The following is a 19,283-nucleotide window of genomic DNA, read 5'->3' as shown; positions in this document are numbered from 1 at the left end:
TATTTACATGAAAACAAAATTACATATCCTTTATATCTAATCCATACACCAACGACCAAAAACACCTACAAACACTTTCATTCTTCAATTTTCTTCATCTAATTGATCTCTCTCAAGTTCTATCTTCAAGTTCTAAGTGTTCTTCATAAATTCCAAAAGTTCTAGTTTCATAAAATCAAGAATACTTTCAAGTTTGCTAGCTCACTTCCAATCTTGTAAGGTGATCATCCAACCTCAAGAAATCTTTGTTTCTTACAGTAGGTTATCATTCTAATACAAGGTAATAATCATATTCAAACTTTGGTTCAATTTCTATAACTATAACAATCTTATTTCAAGTGATGATCTTACTTGAACTTGTTTTCGTGTCATGATTCTGCTTCAAGAACTTCGAGCCATCCAAGGATCCATTGAATCTAGATCCATTTTTCTTTTTTCCAGTAGATTTATCCAAGGAAATTAAGGTAGTAATGATGTTCATAACATCATTCGATTCATACATATAAAGCTATCTTATTCGAAGTTTTAAACTTGTAATCACTAGAACATAGTTTAGTTAATTCTAAACTTGTTCGCAAACAAAAGTTAATCCTTCTAACTTGACTTTTAAAATCAACTAAACACATGTTCTATATCTATATGATATGCTAACTTAATGATTTAAAACCTGGAAACACGAAAAACACCGTAAAACCGGATTTACGCCGTCGTAGTAACACCGCGGGCTGTTTTGGGTTAGTTAATTAAAAACTATGATAAACTTTGATTTGAAAGTTGTTATTCTGAGAAAATGATTTTTATTATGAACATGAAACTATATCCAAAAATTATGATTAAACTCAAAGTGGAAGTATGTTTTCTAAAATGGTCATCTAGACGTCGTTCTTTCGACTGAAATGACTACCTTTACAAAAATGACTTGTAACTTATTTTTCCGACTATAAACCTATACTTTTCTGTTTAGATTCATAAAATAGAGTTCAATATGAAACCATAGCAATTTGATTCACTCAAAACGGATTTAAAATGAAGAAGTTATGGGTAAAACAAGATTGGATAATTTTTCTCATTTTAGCTACGTGAAAATTGGTAACAAATCTATTCCAACCATAACTTAATCAACTTGTATTGTATATTATGTAATCTTGAGATACCATAGACACGTATACAATGTTTCGACCTATCATGTCGACACATCTATATATATTTCGGAACAACCATAGACACTCTATATGTGAATGTTGGAGTTAGCTATACAGGGTTGAGGTTGATTCCAAAATATATATAGTTTGAGTTGTGATCAATACTGAGATACGTATACACTGGGTCGTGGATTGATTCAAGATAATATTTATCGATTTATTTCTGTACATCTAACTGTGGACAACTAGTTGTAGGTTACTAACGAGGACAGCTGACTTAATAAACTTAAAACATCAAAATATATTAAAAGTGTTGTAAATATATTTTAAACATACTTTGATATATATGTATATATTGTTATAGGTTCGTGAATCAACCAGTGGCCAAGTCTTACTTCCCGACGAAGTAAAAAATCTGTGAAAGTGAGTTATAGTCCCACTTTTAAAATCTAATATTTTTGGGATGAGAATACATGCAGGTTTTATAAATGATTTACAAAATAGACACAAGTACGTGAAACTACATTCTATGGTTGAATTATCGAAATCGAATATGCCCCTTTTTATTAAGTCTGGTAATCTAAGAATTAGGGAACAGACACCCTAATTGACGCGAATCCTAAGGATAGATCTATTGGGCCTAACAAACCCCATCCAAAGTATCGGATGCTTTAGTACTTCGAAATTTATATCATATCCGAAGGGTGTCCCGGAATGATGGGGATATTCTTATATATGCATCTTGTTAATGTCGGTTACCAGGTGTTCATCATATGAATGACTTTTATCTCTATGTATGGGATGTGTATTGAAATATGAAATCTTGTGGTCTATTATTATGATTTGATATATAGGTTAAACCTATAACTCACCAACATTTTTGTTGACGTTTTAAGCATGTTTATTCTCAGGTGATTATTAAGAGCTTCCGCTGTCGCATACTTAAATAAGGACGAGATTTGGAGTCCATGCTTGTATGATATTGTGTAAAAACTGCATTCAAGAAACTTATTTTGTTGTAACATATTTGTATTGTAAACCATTATGTAATGGTCGTGTGTAAACAGGATATTTTAGATTATCATTATTTGATAATCTACGTAAAGCTTTTTAAACCTTTATTGATGAAATAAAGGTTATGGTTTGTTTTAAAATGAATGCAGTCTTTGAAAAACGTCTCATATAGAGGTCGAAACCTCGCAACGAAATCAATTAATATGGAACGTTTTTAATCAATAAGAACGGGACATTTCAGTTGGTATCCGAGCGTTGGTCTTAGAGAACCAGAATTTTGCATTAGTGTGTCTTATCGAGTTTGTTAGGATGCATTAGTGAGTCTGGACTTCGACCATGTTTACTTGAAAAATGATTGCTTAACAAATTTTGTTGGAAACTATATATTTTTAACATGTGAATATTATGTGATATATTAATCTCTTAACGCGTTTGATATTATGTGATAGATGTCTACCTCTAGAACAAGTCCCATTGACTCACCTAATAATAATGAAGAGTTAAATGTAAATTGGAATGATTCGTGGACTGATTCACAGGTTCCCGAAGAAGAACCAGAAGAAGAGTCGGAACCGGAAGAAGAATCGGAACCGGAAGAAGAATCGGAACCGGATGAAGAAATAGAACCGGTGGGGGAAATAATAAAACGGTTAAGTAAAAGAAAATCCTCAACCAACCGACCAAGGTTAATTATGGTCAATGGTGTTTCCGCTAAGGAAGCAAAATATTGGGAGGATTACCAATTCTCCGATGAATCGGATTCTGACGAGAATTCCGATGATGTTATAGAAATTACCCCAACTGAATTTAAAAAGGTAAAAGAAAATAATAAGGGAAAGGGCATAAAAATAGAGAAATCTAATTCCAACCCCGATGAACTTTATATATATCGTCAACCCCCGAAGTCCTTAAGTTGTAACAATGACCCGGGAACCTCTAAACCACCAGGTTTTTCTAAACCAATGTGGAAAACGACGGATCGTATTAGGGGAACATCATATATCCCTAGAAACTTGGCAAAACGAAACAAAACCAAAGAAGAAGAAACAAGCGAGTCGGAATAAGATAGTTGTATTCGTGTGGTGTAATATATGTAATATAGTGTGCTTATGCTTTATGATATATGTAAAAATTGCTTGTATTAATAAGTATTTTTTTTATGAATCTAACTCTTGTCTATTTTACAGTATAAAAACACAAAATGGATAGACAACCCAATATTTTAAGAGACCTACCCGGAGACATGATTGATGAAATCTTGTCTAGAGTCGGTCAGAATTCCTCGGCACAACTATTTAAGGCGAGATCAGTTTGTAAGACATTCGAAGAACGTTCTAAGAATGTCTTGGTTTATAAGAGACTTTCGTTTGAAAGATGGGGGATATCACATTGGGAAACCCATAAGTTACGATGTGTTTACTTTGATGCATATATTGCGGGGAACCCAAATGCCATTTTACGCAACGGGTTAAGAAATTATTTTGACTCAATATATCCGAATATTGGACTTCGTGATTTAGAAAAAGCGGCTAACATGCAACATAAAGAAGCATGTTATGCTTACGGATTAGTAATGTTCGCTTCTCACCAAAGTGAGAACAAGAACATCGGGCTACAACTATTAAACAAAACGTTTCCACAAGTGACGGAGTCGGTAATTGGGGTAAGAAATGAGGTTTTTAGATTGTTACGGGACTGTTGGACATTACGTAACCCTCGTCCCTTTGATGACGTTACAACACGCTGTCTTATCAACGGCCATAACGGTTATGTTGCACAAGACCAAGGATGGGAAGTAGTCCTAGTAAAACCAGAATGCATGACTTGTTTCTGGACGTATGAATTACGTGTCTTTATTGCCTTTGCTGAACGACTTGTGTACTAGCTAGAATTGTCTTCACAACTATCTTGTATCAAAGTTATTGTGTGCTATATTTCATGCTTTATGTAAAATAAGCAGTATTGTAAGTTTGTAAAATATTGTATAAAAGTTTGAACGCGAAATATTATTATAATCAGTTTTTCATATAGAATTGTAGTAGTTGAATTGTATATTAGCTACTAAGTATGAACTTAACGGGTAGGTACTACCCGAATTTAAACTTATAAAACGCTAATATGAAGAAAAAGCTTTTATAAATGAGTTCATATTATGCTACGAAATACTATTAACTACTCTTAATATTCTGTATGATTAACTTGTTCCATTTAACTATTTTGAAGGAAATGGCACCGACTACTCGACACACCGTGAATATGAATGAAGAGGAATTCCGTACTTTTCTAGCTTCAAACATAGCCGCAGTACAGGCTGCGCTACATACCAACAATAACCTTGGATCTAGCAGTACAGGAAATCGTGTAGGATGCACCTACAAAGAATTCACTGCCTGCAAACCTTTGGAATTTGATGGAACCGAAGGACCGATCGGATTGAAACGGTGGACCGAGAAGGTCGAATCGGTGTTTGCCATAAGTAAGTGTACTGAAGAGGACAAAGTGAAGTACGCTACGCATACCTTCACAGGTTCTGCGTTAACATGGTGGAATACCTATCTAGAGCAAGTGGGACAAGACGATGCGTACGCACTACCGTGGTTAGCATTCAAGCACTTGATGAACGAGAAGTACCGTCCCAGAACCGAGGTCAATAAGCTCAAGACAGAACTTAGAGGGTTACGAAACCAAGGATTTTATATTACCACGTACGAAAGACGATTCACAGAATTGTGCCTATTGTGTCCGGGAGCATTCGAAGATGAGGAAGAGAAGATCGACGCGTTTGTGAAAGGATTACCGGAAAGAATCCAAGAAGATATAAGTTCACACGAGCCCGCCTCTATACAACAGGCATGTAGAATGGCTCACAAACTAGTGAACCAGATTGAAGAAAGAATTAAAGAACAGACTGCTGAAGAGGTCAATGTGAAGCAAGTCAAAAGAAAGTGGGAGGAAAACGGTGATAAGAATCACCAATACAACAACAACAGCTACCATTCAAGCATTGAGATGGCGCCGTTTGAAGCACTTTATGGTAGAAAGTGCAGGTCTCCGATTTGTTGGAGTGAAGTGGGTGATAGACAGATTACGGGTCCGGAGATTATACAAGAAACTACCGAGAAGATCATCCAAATTCAACAACGGTTGAAAACTGCCCAAAGTCGACAAAAGAGCTACGCTGACATTAAAAGAAAAGATATAGAATTTGAAATTGGAGAGATGGTCATGCTTAAAGTTGCACCTTGGAAAGGCGTTGTTCGATTTGGTAAACGAGGGAAATTAAATCCAAGGTATATTGGACCATTCAAGATTATTGATCGTGTCGGACCAGTAGCTTACCGACTTGAGTTACCTCAACAACTCACGGCTGTACATAACACTTTCCACGTCTCGAATTTGAAGAAATGTTTTGCTAAAGAAGATCTCACTATTCCGTTAGATGAAATCCAAATCAACGAAAAACTTCAATTCATCGAAGAACCCGTCGAAATAATGGATCGTGAGGTTAAAAGACTTAAGCAAAACAAGATACCTATTGTTAAGGTTCGATGGAATGCTCGTAGAGGACCCGAGTTCACCTGGGAGTGTGAAGATCAGATGAAGAAGAAATACCCGCATCTATTTCCAGAATATTCGTCAACACCTTCAACAGCTTAAAATTTCGGGATGAAATTTATTTAACGGGTAGGTACTGTAGTGACCCGAACTTTTCCATGCTTATATATATTCATTGAGATTGATATTTACATGATTAAATGTTTCCAACATGTTAAGCAATCAAACTTGTTAAGACTTGATTAATTGAAATATGTTTCATATAGACAATTGACCACCCAAGTTGATCGGTGATTCACGAACGTTAAAACTTGTAAAAACTATATGATGACATATATATGGATATATATATAGTTAACATTATACTATGATAAGAAAACATATCATAAAGTATATTAACAATGAACTACATATGTAAAAACAAGACTACTAACTTAATGATTTTTAAACGAGACATATATGTAACGATTATCGTTGTAAAGACATTTAATGTATATATATCATATTAAGAGATATTCATACATGATAATATCATGATAATATAATAATTTAAAATCTCATTTGATATTATAAACATTGGGTTAACAACATTTAACAAGATCGTTAACCTAAAGGTTTCAAAACAACACTTACATGTAACGACTAACGATGACTTAACGACTCAGTTAAAATGTATATACATGTAGTGTTTTAATATGTATTTATACACTTTTGAAAGGCTTCAATACACTTATCAAAATACTTCTACTTAACAAAAATGCTTACAATTACATCCTCGTTCAGTTTCATCAACAATTCTACTCGTATGCACCCGTATTCGTACTCGTACAATACACAGCTTTTAGATGTATGTACTATTGGTATATACACTCCAATGATCAGCTCTTAGCAGCCCATGTGAGTCACCTAACACATGTGGGAACCATCATTTGGCAACTAGTATGAAATATCTCATAAAATTACAAAAATATGAGTAATCATTCATGACTTATTTACATGAAAACAAAATTACATATCCTTTATATCTAATCCATACACCAACGACCAAAAACACCTACAAACACTTTCATTCTTCAATTTTCTTCATCTAATTGATCTCTCTCAAGTTCTATCTTCAAGTTCTAAGTGTTCTTCATAAATTCCAAAAGTTCTAGTTTCATAAAATCAAGAATACTTTCAAGTTTGCTAGCTCACTTCCAATCTTGTAAGGTGATCATCCAACCTCAAGAAATCTTTGTTTATTACAGTAGGTTATCATTCTAATACAAGGTAATAATCATATTCAAACTTTGGTTCAATTTCTATAACTATAACAATCTTATTTCAAGTGATGATCTTACTTGAACTTGTTTTCGTGTCATGATTCTGCTTCAAGAACTTCGAGCCATCCAAGGATCCATTGAAGCTAGATCCATTTTTCTCTTTTCCAGTAGATTTATCCAAGGAAATTAAGGTAATAATGATGTTCATAACATCATTCGATTCATACATATAAAGCTATCTTATTCGAAGGTTTAAACTTGTAATCACTAGAACATAGTTTAGTTAATTCTAAACTTGTTCGCAAACAAAAGTTAATCCTTCTAACCTGACTTTTAAAATCAACTAAACACATGTTCTATATCTATATGATATGCTAACTTAATGATTTAAAACCTGGAAACACGAAAAACACCGTAAAACCGGATTTACGACGTCGTAGTAACACCGCGGGCTGTTTTGGGTTAGTTAATTAAAAACTATGATAAACTTTGATTTAAAAGTTGTTATTCTGAGAAAATGATTTTTATTATGAACATGAAACTATATCCAAAAATTATGATTAAACTCAAAGTGGAAGTATGTTTTCTAAAATGGTCATCTAGACGTCGTTCTTTCGACTGAAATGACTACCTTTACAAAAATGACTTGTAACTTATTTTTCCGACTATAAACCTATACTTTTCTGTTTATATTCATAAAATAGAGTTCAATATGAAACCATAGCAATTTGATTCACTCAAAACGGATTTAAAATGAAGAAGTTATGGGTAAAACAAGATTGGATAATTTTTCTCATTTTAGCTACGTGAAAATTGGTAACAAATCTATTCCAACCATAACTTAATCAACTTGTATTGTATATTATGTAATCTTGAGATACCATAGACACGTATACAATGTTTCGACCTATCATGTCGACACATCTATATATATTTCGGAACAACCATAGACACTCTATATGTGAATGTTGGAGTTAGCTATACAGGGTTGAGGTTGATTCCAAAATATATATAGTTTGAGTTGTGATCAATACTGAGATACGTATACACTGGGTCGTGGATTGATTCAAGATAATATTTATCGATTTATTTCTGTACATCTAACTGTGGACAACTAGTTGTAGGTTACTAACGAGGACAGCTGACTTAATAAACTTAAAACATCAAAATATATTAAAAGTGTTGTAAATATATTTTAAACATACTTTGATATATATGTATATATTGTTATAGGTTCGTGAATCAACCAGTGGCCAAGTCTTACTTCCCGACGAAGTAAAAAATCTGTGAAAGTGAGTTATAGTCCCACTTTTAAAATCTAATATTTTTGGGATGAGAATACATGCAGGTTTTATAAATGATTTACAAAATAGACACAAGTACGTGAAACTACATTCTATGGTTGAATTATCGAAATCGAATATGCCCCTTTTTATTAAGTCTGGTAATCTAAGAATTAGGGAACAGACACCCTAATTGACGCGAATCCTAAGGATAGATCTATTGGGCCTAACAAACCCCATCCAAAGTATCGGATGCTTTAGTACTTCGAAATTTATATCATATCCGAAGGGTGTCCCGGAATGATGGGGATATTCTTATATATGCATCTTGTTAATGTCGGTTACCAGGTGTTCATCATATGAATGACTTTTATCTCTATGTATGGGATGTGTATTGAAATATGAAATCTTGTGGTCTATTATTATGATTTGATATATAGGTTAAACCTATAACTCACCAACATTTTTGTTGACGTTTTAAGCATGTTTATTCTCAGGTGATTATTAAGAGCTTCCGCTGTCGCATACTTAAATAAGGACGAGATTTGGAGTCCATGCTTGTATGATATTGTGTAAAAACTGCATTCAAGAAACTTATTTTGTTGTAACATATTTGTATTGTAAACCATTATGTAATGGTCGTGTGTAAACAGGATATTTTAGATTATCATTATTTGATAATCTACGTAAAGCTTTTTAAACCTTTATTGATGAAATAAAGGTTATGGTTTGTTTTAAAATGAATGCAGTCTTTGAAAAACGTCTCATATAGAGGTCAAAACCTCGCAACGAAATCAATTAATATGGAACGTTTTTAATCAATAAGAACGGGACATTTCATTTAGTGCTCTAAAATGGTAAAACAAAGCTTCCAAGGTGTTAGGCTTCGTCCAAATAAAAGAGGATTGAAAAGAAAGCGAAACAGTGAATCTCAGCATATCTGGACGCCGTCCGGGGTTACAGGACGCCGTCCAGACTCTTGAAGCAGGACGCCGTCCTGGATTTACAGGACGCCGTCTAGCTCTTAAGGACGGGACGCCGTCCAGCCTTTTTGGACGTCGTCCCGTAGTAGGTTTCAGCCGACTTTTGTGCTTTTTACCTACTTTCTCCACTTTAAAACTACTGTTTTGAGGGACTGTTTCATAGCTTACGAACCAGAGAGTACAAAGACGATTTTTAGGAGCAAAATTGGAGAACTCCAAGCTCTTGGAAGAGGCTCAACATCAAGACATCAAAGATCAAAACCTTCATCATCCAAGAACTCCTTGTTCTTGTAGGTTATTCCTTGTTCTAAAACAATGATTTCAGTTGTTAATCTGATTGTTATGTTGTCTGTTACCATGATTGTTGGCTAGTTTCTTTTATGTTCATCTAGATAAATAACCGAGATGTTGAATGTTTACTTTTGATTGATAGTTACCATGTACGATAGTTTGATGTTTGAATACAAGAACCATTCTTGTTAAGTTTAATCTTTTCGATTCAACTAGTTAGTATACTTGTTCAACTAAGAAACACCATCTTGCTGATTTAGTATATTGATTTACACCTAGTGACAAGTGTTTGCCCATCTTTTACCAAAAGGGGTAAGTTGCGTTCAAACTGTTAATCTATATAGGAATGTAAGAACGACTCTTGTAGATACTCTCAGATAGCTTAATTGATATGTGTAGTTGTCTAGGTGAACGATCAATTCCCTAGAATCAGTTATACATATTTTCACTACTCAATTCCATATAACTAATAGGTGTTAGTAAATTGCCTTATCTAGTGACGTTTATAGGGATCTTATTACCATACTTAATTGTTTACTTGGGTTGGGTGAATTGAACATTTAACCAGATCAAGGGAATGAACTAAGCTAAACCATTAGTTGACATAGGAGTGGATCATGATCAACACACCATTGACTTGATCATTCTTCAAGTCTTTAGACAAGTTGAATTAGTTGATTACAAATAAGAGGTCTTAGATGACAAGAACATCACTTGCGTCGTGTAATCCCGTTTGAATGTTTATTCAAGACTACTCTTGGTAAACCGATCAATTAGTTCTCGTGCATAACCAATCAATCCGATCTTAATCCTAAATAAACATTCACATCGAGGGTAAAAAGTCTAGATGAGCATATTTCATCTCTTTGATATCAAAACTATCTTAATTGTTTTCCTTGCACTTATAAATTTAAAAGAACAAAAATATTGTTTTTACTTTTACTCTTCTCTGATTTGGCTAATCGTTAAATAAGCCACAAAACATAAAACTTGTACCTTTAAGCTTCATTTACTTAGTTAATCGTAATATAGTTTATAATTCTAATTTGACTAATACAACTGTCCTTGGAACGATACACGGATTTTACCATTATCTATACTACTACACGATCGGGTACACTGCCCGTTAGTGTGTGTAATCTTTAAAACCGGTATTTTCCGTACAACAATTCATATACCACTTTTCGCACATCAATTGGTTATGGGGGAGATGACATGGGTTACAGGTTATGGGATAACAAGGGAAAACATGTTATCTGAAGTAAACATGCCACCTTCAATGAAGCAGAATTGTACAAGGATTTCAACTCAACACCAAAAGAAAAAGAATCAGTTGAATTTGAGGTTGACACAGAGACAACTAGAGAGGATGAAAGGGAAACTCCAGAGTATGAAACTGAAGTTCCAGTGGGAGTTCCTAATAGTGAAAGCTCGGAATCTGATCACGAGCAGACTTCTGCAAGTGGGAGCTCAGATTCTGATGATGAGCAGCCCCACAGCCCCCACCATAACCTGACCAGTCCAATTGGGTCAGGAGATCTACACGTGTCACAAGACAGCCAGAGAGGTTTAGTCCAACAGTTAACTATCTTCTTTTGACAGAAAATGGGGAACCAGAAAGTTATTCTGAGGCAATGAAGGTGAAAGATTCGTTCCAGTGGGAGCAGGCTATGAGAAGCGAGATGGAATCTTTATTGAAAAATCAAACTTGGAGGTTGACCAAGTTACCACTAGGAAAAAGAGTCTTATAGAATAAATGGGTTTTCAGAGTCAAAGATGAAGCGGATGGTTCTAAACGATACAAAGCAAGATTAGTTGTCAAAGGATTTCAACAAAAGAAAGGAGTCGACTATGCTGAAATCTTTTCTCCAGTAGTGAAGATGACCACTATCAGATTAGTTCTTAGTATGGTGGCAACCGAGAAGTTACACTTAGAATAGTTGGATGTTAAAACAGCCTTTATGCATGGCAACATTGAAGAAGACATTTATATGTCTCAACCATAGGGGTTTTGTGTCAAAGGAAAGGAGAATCTTGTGTGTAATCTAAAGAGAAGCTTGTATGGTTTGAAACAAGCTCCCAGACAGTGGTACTTGAAATTTGATAATTTCATGGAGAAGACAGGATTCGTGAGAAGTTCTACAGATCATTGCTGTTATTTGAAGAAGTTCAAGAGCTCCTATATTATATTACTTCTTTATGTCGACGATATGTTAATTGTAGGTTCTGATATGGTTGAAATACGCAATTTGAAGAAGCAATTATCTAGAGAATTTGAAATGAAGGATCTCGGGCTAGCTAAGCAGATTCTCAGTATGAGTATATGCAGGAATAAAGATGGGTCAGTTTCTTTATCTCAAGAAAAGTATATTCGCAAGGTTCTTGAAAAGTTCAGAATGAATGGTGAGTCTACAAAGCCAAGAAACACACCGTTGGGAAGTCATCTAAAGCTTTCTAAACATCAGTCTCCTAAAACTGAAGTAGAAAAAGTAGAAATGGCTAAGGTTCCTTATGCATCCGCCGTAGGTAGTCTAATGTATGTTATGGTGTGTACAAGACCTGATATAGCACATGCAGTTGAGCTGGTTAGTCGCTTTATGTCAAGTCCGGGGAAAGAACATTGGGAAGCAGTGAAATGGATACTGTGGTATTTAAAGGGTACTCCCAAAGTTGGGTTATGTTTCAAGGGCAGAGATACTACTCTCAGGGGTTATTCTGATGCAGATCTGGGTAGATGCAATAATACCTTCAAGAGCACCACCTGGTATGTATTCACTATAGGAGGAACAGCAGTGAGTTGGATGTCTAGGCTTCAAAAGAGCGTGGCTCTATCTACTACTGAAGCAGAATACATGGCCTTGACTGAAGCCAGTAAAGAACTAGTGTGGTTGAAGACATTCATGAAAGAACTGGGCAGCAAACAGACAGAATTTGTCTTATACCGTGATAATGAGAGCGCAATCAAGTTAGCAAAGAATCCAGTCTATCATGCTAAAATGAAACACATTGTCATGAAGTATCACTTTATCAGAGAACGGATAAGCAAGGGAACATTTAATCTGGAGAGCATTCCAGGTTCAAAGAATCCAGCAGATATGTTTACCAAACCAGTAACGCTGGATAAGTTGAAGCTGTGCATAGCTTTAACTGGCCTTCAGGAACATTGAAGAGAAGGCAGAAACTAGAGAGAGAAGAGATGAGCCGAGTCTTGCATTGCAGAAGTACAAGAGTGCAGATCGATGATATTCGAAGCCTCTAAGTGGGAGATTGTTAATGTATGTAGGCTTTGGCAGAGGCTTACTTGGTGGTTAAGTTAGGGTTTGGCCAACCCTAATTTAAATGGGCCAGGCTTAGGTTAATTAGACTAGGGTTTGTCTTAATCCTTGTCTATAAATACTCTCTCATATGTACATGCTTTGTAACACCTCCAAATTAATAATAATACTCTCTAGTTCCAAAGTGGGTGTAGGTTTTACCTAGAAACCGAACCACTATAATTCTCGTGTTGTTTTTATTCTGTGTTTATTATTCGGCTTGCTTGTTTGTGATTGTTAATCGATTAGGGTTCTACTCTGATCAAGGCAGATTCTAGCCTCAACAGGAGGGGTATCCAAGGAATACTCACGGTGTAGATCGAGGTTGGAGTTTGTTAATGGAAGTCGATGGAATTAGTGGGTAACACAAGCACCCAAAAACTCGTAAGTGGGAGTATGAGGGAATGCGGTTGTATAGAATTTGAGTAGGAGAGGTATTAGAAAGAAGTTTGGATGGAAGAATGTTCAAGAGATAGGTAGCAAGTTGAAGTGCGTGATGCCAAAAAGAAGGTGGTGCGGAAGAATGAGCTAAAAGAGTACGAATGATATTGTTGATTGAATGAATTTTTCGTTCGGCCTTGCCATTTTGAGAAGAGGTGTGAGGACAAGAGTATCGGAAGCTCATGCCGTGTTGTGTAAAGAAGTTTTTGATTGTGTTATTTGTATATTCAGTTCCATTATCACATTGAAAACTTTTAATTTTCGTGTTAAATTGTGTTTGAATATAGTTAAAGAAATTTTGAAAGATGGAGAAAACTTGAGATTTGGATCCTAAGGGATATGTCCAAAGAAAATTCGTTTTATCGTCTAAAAATAGTATGTAATAACGATGACCACCCGAGCTAACGATTGGGGAGGTCCAAAGATCACTATGAAAAATATCAAACGGTAAATAAGTAATATTTGTGGAATCAGAAAAAGGTAATTTAATGTGTTTATCAAGAATACAAGAATGACAAATACTAGATGATGTCTTTTTATTACATGAAATTAATGATTTATTGCTAAGAGAACGTAAAGTAGATGTTCCTGGATGCCCTAATCTATGATGCCATAAATCTTGTGAGTGTGACACGAATGCTGACGGAGAAAGTTGTTGAGTAGTAGAAAATTGCGTAAGTGGATAGAGGTCCCCAACGCTGTTACTTCGAAGAAGAGGTATCCGCGTCTGGTACTCCTTTACATCAAAACCAAAAGGATCAAATTCAATAGATAAGGAATTGTCAGTTGTTAATTTACGAACAGATAAAAGATTTTTAATTAAATTAGGTACATGAAGGACATTATTCAGATGTAACGGGGATATGGGTACGAAAGATGCATATAATCGGTGCCTTGAATTGGTACTTCATGACCACTTTCAACGATTTTTTGCTCAAATTAGAATAAGTTGAGAACTTACCTGACGAATTTGTCATATGAGAAGTGACCCCAGTGTCCATATACCAAGCATCCTCGGGGGAATTAATCGACATCATGTGTAAGGCTTGAGAAATATCTATGGGAACATAGTCAGAGTAGTAAGCTTGCTGTGGTCGTGGGCCCAAAATCCCCAGAGTTAAATTCGACCCATTGGTGGACTGATTAGTCCATGAAGGCTGATTAAATGCTAAGTTACTAGGCCTGGCCCAAGTTGTTGGGTATGGGCATGGAGGTGCGGCCCAGTTAGGGTTATTTGAAGTCCATTGATTCATCCATTGATTCACATACGATGACGGATACGGAGAATTCCACGTCTGGTTCCGGGTTTGGCCACGACCAAAATCAAATCGTCCTCTTCCTCCATGATAGCTAGCTCTTCCTCTACCGTGTCCCCTGCCTCGGTTTTGTTGATTGTTGTATTGATTAGGGTTTGCGGTGTACGGCTGTGGTGGACTAGGGTTTGTTGTGGATGGCGGAGGTGGAAGATTGTTGCGATTGGGGGTGGTGGTGTGCAGAGCAGTTGCGGCAGAGGTTGCTGCTGTGGAAGATTGGTGGCGTTTTCTTGTTTCTTCTAGTAGCAGGCGTGAACGAACCTCGTAAAATTCAGGTAGAGGTGTTGTTTGGTGAATCATCGTTCCAATTGCTTCATAACTCTCAGTTAATCCAGATATTGTTTGAAGAACCAATTGAGAAATTTCAATTTTGACTCCCACGTTGGCTAATTGATCTACAAGCATCTTCAATTCTTGGCAATAAAAAGATATATTCGAAATTTTTTCTAAACGGGTGTTGGAAAATTGATGTTGAAGATACATTGCATGTGAATTCTGGTTGTCTCAAAAAATATTGGACAAAGAGTTCCAAGCTTGCTCAGCTGTAGCTCCTGGTTTGATGATGGTATGCAGCAAATCGTTCGATATGGTACCATATATCCACTGAAGAACTATTGCATCGATACAGGACCATTGCTCGGGATAATCAGTTTTGAGAGTTTTAGAGGTTTGGGTTTTGGAAGGGATGATGTGATCGATAACTCTGTATGCTAGACAGTGTATTTGAAATAACTCAGCCTACGATGTGTATTGTCTGTTTTCCATCTCTAAGGTTATAGGGATGAAGTTGCGAATGTTGTTGATGGTTAGAGCAGGATGCAGTTTTGATTCTGACATGATGATGATGAGAGGTAGAAGTTTGGCTAGGAAATTTTAGAGAGAAGTAAGAAGGCTGCTGGAGAAAAGAAAGATAACAGAATAAGAAGACAGAGGAGAGGTTGCAGCCGTGAACAACCTAAAGAAGCAGGTGTTTGGCAGAAAAAAAATTGTAAGTCGTAATTTAGGATCGTGTTTTGACTGATACCATGATATAATTCGTAATTGTTTCATTCCATTCCCTGAATCCCTCTATTTATAGAGGTGTTTACTTAGACCTAGCCTTTATCTAATTTAGGAAACACAATCATTCTCTAATTACAATTACTTGCATCACAATCCTCCTTGCATCACAAGTACTACTCTAATTACAATTATTTACTAAATATAATTATCTGCCTGCTATTAATTAAAGGTTAAATTGTGAAGCTCTACCAATATTTACTTCAGGAATTAAAAGGTACGTAATTTTACATTTACCTTAGTTCTCAATCCTCATGTGCTTCCTTTTACCTTGTGTACTATGTATATATAAGAATTTTCTAGCAAAATAACTATTTTTATCAAATATAAAGGTTTATAGTGCAACTACACTCTTATGAACAGATTAGGCTCCAACAATGATAGAAATTTAAATTAACCACGACATGTAAAGCTGTAACTCTGTAAGTTAATCCCTACTTTAAACGAATTAGTTGCAATCATCAAGTTGTCCTTTCTTTCGTTTTTATTTTGACTAGTGACACTACAAGAAAAAAGCGACGAAAGCATTTGTGGCGATGCAATCTCTCCGCAAATACGACCACTAAACGACAAAATTTTCACCTTTTTGACCAGCAACTGGGTATACCGGGCAATTGTGGCGATACAATTTTACCAAGTCGCCGCAAATAAATTAACGCATTTTCTTTCTCAGTAAATTCTGGTCAAACGTTTTAAAATGCATTTGCGGCGCCTTAACCGCCTTAAATAGTCGTCGTATATTTTTTTTCGCGCTGAAATTTCCCTCCAATCTAGTTCCCGCTTTTTTCCCTCCGAAAATGTTAATATCGAGGCATGTTGCCGCAAATAGTGCGCCGAAAAGGTGGGATGATACGATATAAGAACATCTAAAGCATTTATTCTAAAACTTATTTCAACCATGAAACATAATATAAAAATACGTATAGGCATAGATCAATATGAAGTCCGAAGATTAATAAAAAGTACATCTCAGGACAAGATGACTAAGAGAAATGCTTGAACCCGAAAAAGAAAAAATGGCACACAAAAGCTTAAATTTATTTGCTGTTTCCATCAGCTGCTGGCGAGTAAATATGGAATTACAAAGGGCCCCTGATGGTAAAGACGGTCTGAATTACTGTAAGAGAAAATAGGATGATTCCAGCAACTAGTGCAATGGCACTCCATGGACTACTGAAATATGTACTTCTCAACCGCCTAACATTTATTAGCCAAGAACTGTTGTAATACTTTTTCAACTGCATCAAGTCTTGATGTGAACTGAAATCTACTATAAGGCAGTGTTGTCTTATTTCTTGGAGCATATTTGCAGCCTCTTTGTGTAGAGCTAGACTGTTGTCAAGGACATTTAGTTCTACCAATGTTGCTACATCTTCTCCATCTTCGACTATAGAATGAAGGGCAGTTGCATATGACGTGAAGTAGTTATGAACGTTAGGAAAGGAATCCTCATATGCAATTAAATTCCTCAAAATTTGCTCAGTATCGTCGCTGATGTGAAGTGTTGGCACTAGTAAATTAGTAGGCTTACCCCGACACCAGGAAAAACAAGCAGACAGAAATGATTTGATTTGCATGGATACTTCTTTGCGGGTCGTAGATTCTGTTCCGGCTGTCGGCTTCGATGGCGTAGTACTCAGAGGCTTGTAACATCTGTGCAGATAACCAAGAAGATGATCATGTGTTGACTCATTGTCAGCGTCTACGAATGGAAACTCTTCATTATTGTATAAATATTCCAAATAATGTAAATGATCGACATATCGGCCTAGAATACAATTCAAAAGCATAGTAAGAGGTGGTTTCAACGCAATTAATCCACACGTGCAATCAAACATATCCTGAAGGACAAAAAAGGGGATTTGATTTTCCATTAAAATTAGATCAACGACAATACTAATGCGTAGTGGCACTGGTAATGCCTCGTTCAACTTTTCATAAGAATCTTCTTCGTGTTCTTTGAGGCAGAATTCAAGTATGAAACAAGCATCTATAACCATCATATTGGCAAGGTCAACGTCATTAAAAGGAACTATAGCTGCATACGATGCCCTGATTTCGTTTATTGAAGCCTTCACCTTTTCCACACATTCATTTAGTAGCGGTGAATTAGTGCGCTGCAATAGGTCATGCAGATAACGCTCTTTCACCATTTCAAATTCTTTTGTTTTTTCCTCATCTTTGTGCAGAGGTCCTATAGACACCACAAGAGGGTTATAAGATCTTGGACTATGATCTCTTAAGCTGCTACGAACCACACAAATCGTTGGTGGATTTCGCGTGGCACGGTTTCGTCCTCTTTCTAAACGACCCATGAGAATTTTGAGAGAGTTTCTATCAACATCTGACATCGAAGATGTTATCTCTGTTTCATTTGTAATAGTATCAGAAAGACAGGAAAACGATCAATGTTAAGACATTATTAATTATTTTAAAATTTTATTTTATTACTACCTTCGTCCCACCACAAGTGTCCTTTGTTGACTTTTTAAAGTTTTTTTTTGTTAACTTTAACTGTAAATATTTTTATTTGTGTTAAATAATATTTGATGAAAATTATATGAATGAGTTAAGTTTTAAATGTGTTTTTGCATTCATATAATTTTTATCAAATATTATATAACACAAATGAAAATATTTACAGTCAAAGTTAACAAAATAAGACTGAAAAGGGACACTTGTGATGGGACCGAGTATATATTATTATAAATATAAATGATTGTTTTAACACTTTAGTTGTATGTACTTATATGGTGAATGAAATATATTTCAGTAGCAACCACATTTTAATAAACAATTCATCAAATGATTAATAACAGATCATTAAACCTTAGATTAGCAAAAAGGAGCTAGCTAGATTGTACCTGCTGCTTTTACAATAATTTGAGGATCATAAATACGTTGTAATTCATCCCACACATCTTTTGCAGTGAAGTCTGCGGTTGGAAGTTTTGACGAAAGATGATCAACAACGTTCATGGCTGCTTCTTGTGAGATGGTTCCATAAATCCAACTTTTGACGAGTGCATCAGATCTAACCCATGCTTCCATATCTCCCGCTTTCTTCTTCACAGTACCCTCAGGATTTAAGAATTTACCATTGATGAAACCGACCATATTATGACTCATCAATAGACATAACATCTGCGTTTTCCATACTTTGTACTTGTCTTTACCCGTCAGCTTTACAGTAACAGCGCTTGGGGCATTGACATGAGATGAGTATGGGTAAGATTCTTCTCCAACTTCTACTATGAAACTTGGATTATTAATGGCTGCCATATTCACACACTAATTGTTTTAATTTTTTTCATCTCTTTCACTCAATATATACGTCGATATTTTCTTTATTTTTCTTCTCTTCCACTCAATGTAAAGTTAAAAGTTCAATCGAGAATCATAATAAACTTACAAACTGCAATAACCATTAATGAAGAGAAAGAAATGTTAATGAAGATTAAGGCTAAACTAAAAATAGTTTGAATATGATTAAAATTAAGTTTAAAATTACGTTTACATTTTTCATTCGCATGTTTACAATTAGTATGCGAAAATCTGTACACATCACAAAAAAAAAAATAATAATAATAATAATTTATGTAGACGCTGAGAGAGGATCTTAGAAT

At 35.4% G+C, this 19,283-nt stretch overlaps 1 protein-coding gene across 1 annotated transcript; it reads right to left on the bottom strand.

The window, feature by feature from the left end:
- Positions 1-16,736: 16,736 nt before the first annotated feature.
- On the bottom strand, positions 16,737-18,939 carry LOC139889334 (UPF0481 protein At3g47200-like). Its single transcript, XM_071872294.1, has 2 exons — positions 18,522-18,939; positions 16,737-18,022 (listed from the first exon to the last, which is right to left on the bottom strand). Exons 1-2 carry the CDS (start codon positions 18,937-18,939, stop codon positions 16,737-16,739), a joined length of 1,704 nt encoding a protein of 567 aa, XP_071728395.1.
- Between the last annotated feature and the right edge of the window lie 344 nt (positions 18,940-19,283).

This window comes from Rutidosis leptorrhynchoides, chromosome 2 (assembly GCF_046630445.1).
Source record: "Rutidosis leptorrhynchoides isolate AG116_Rl617_1_P2 chromosome 2, CSIRO_AGI_Rlap_v1, whole genome shotgun sequence".
Lineage (NCBI taxonomy): Eukaryota > Viridiplantae > Streptophyta > Magnoliopsida > Asterales > Asteraceae > Rutidosis > Rutidosis leptorrhynchoides.
Note: the sequence above shows the minus strand (reverse complement) of the source record. Positions and strands in the feature narration are given on the sequence as shown.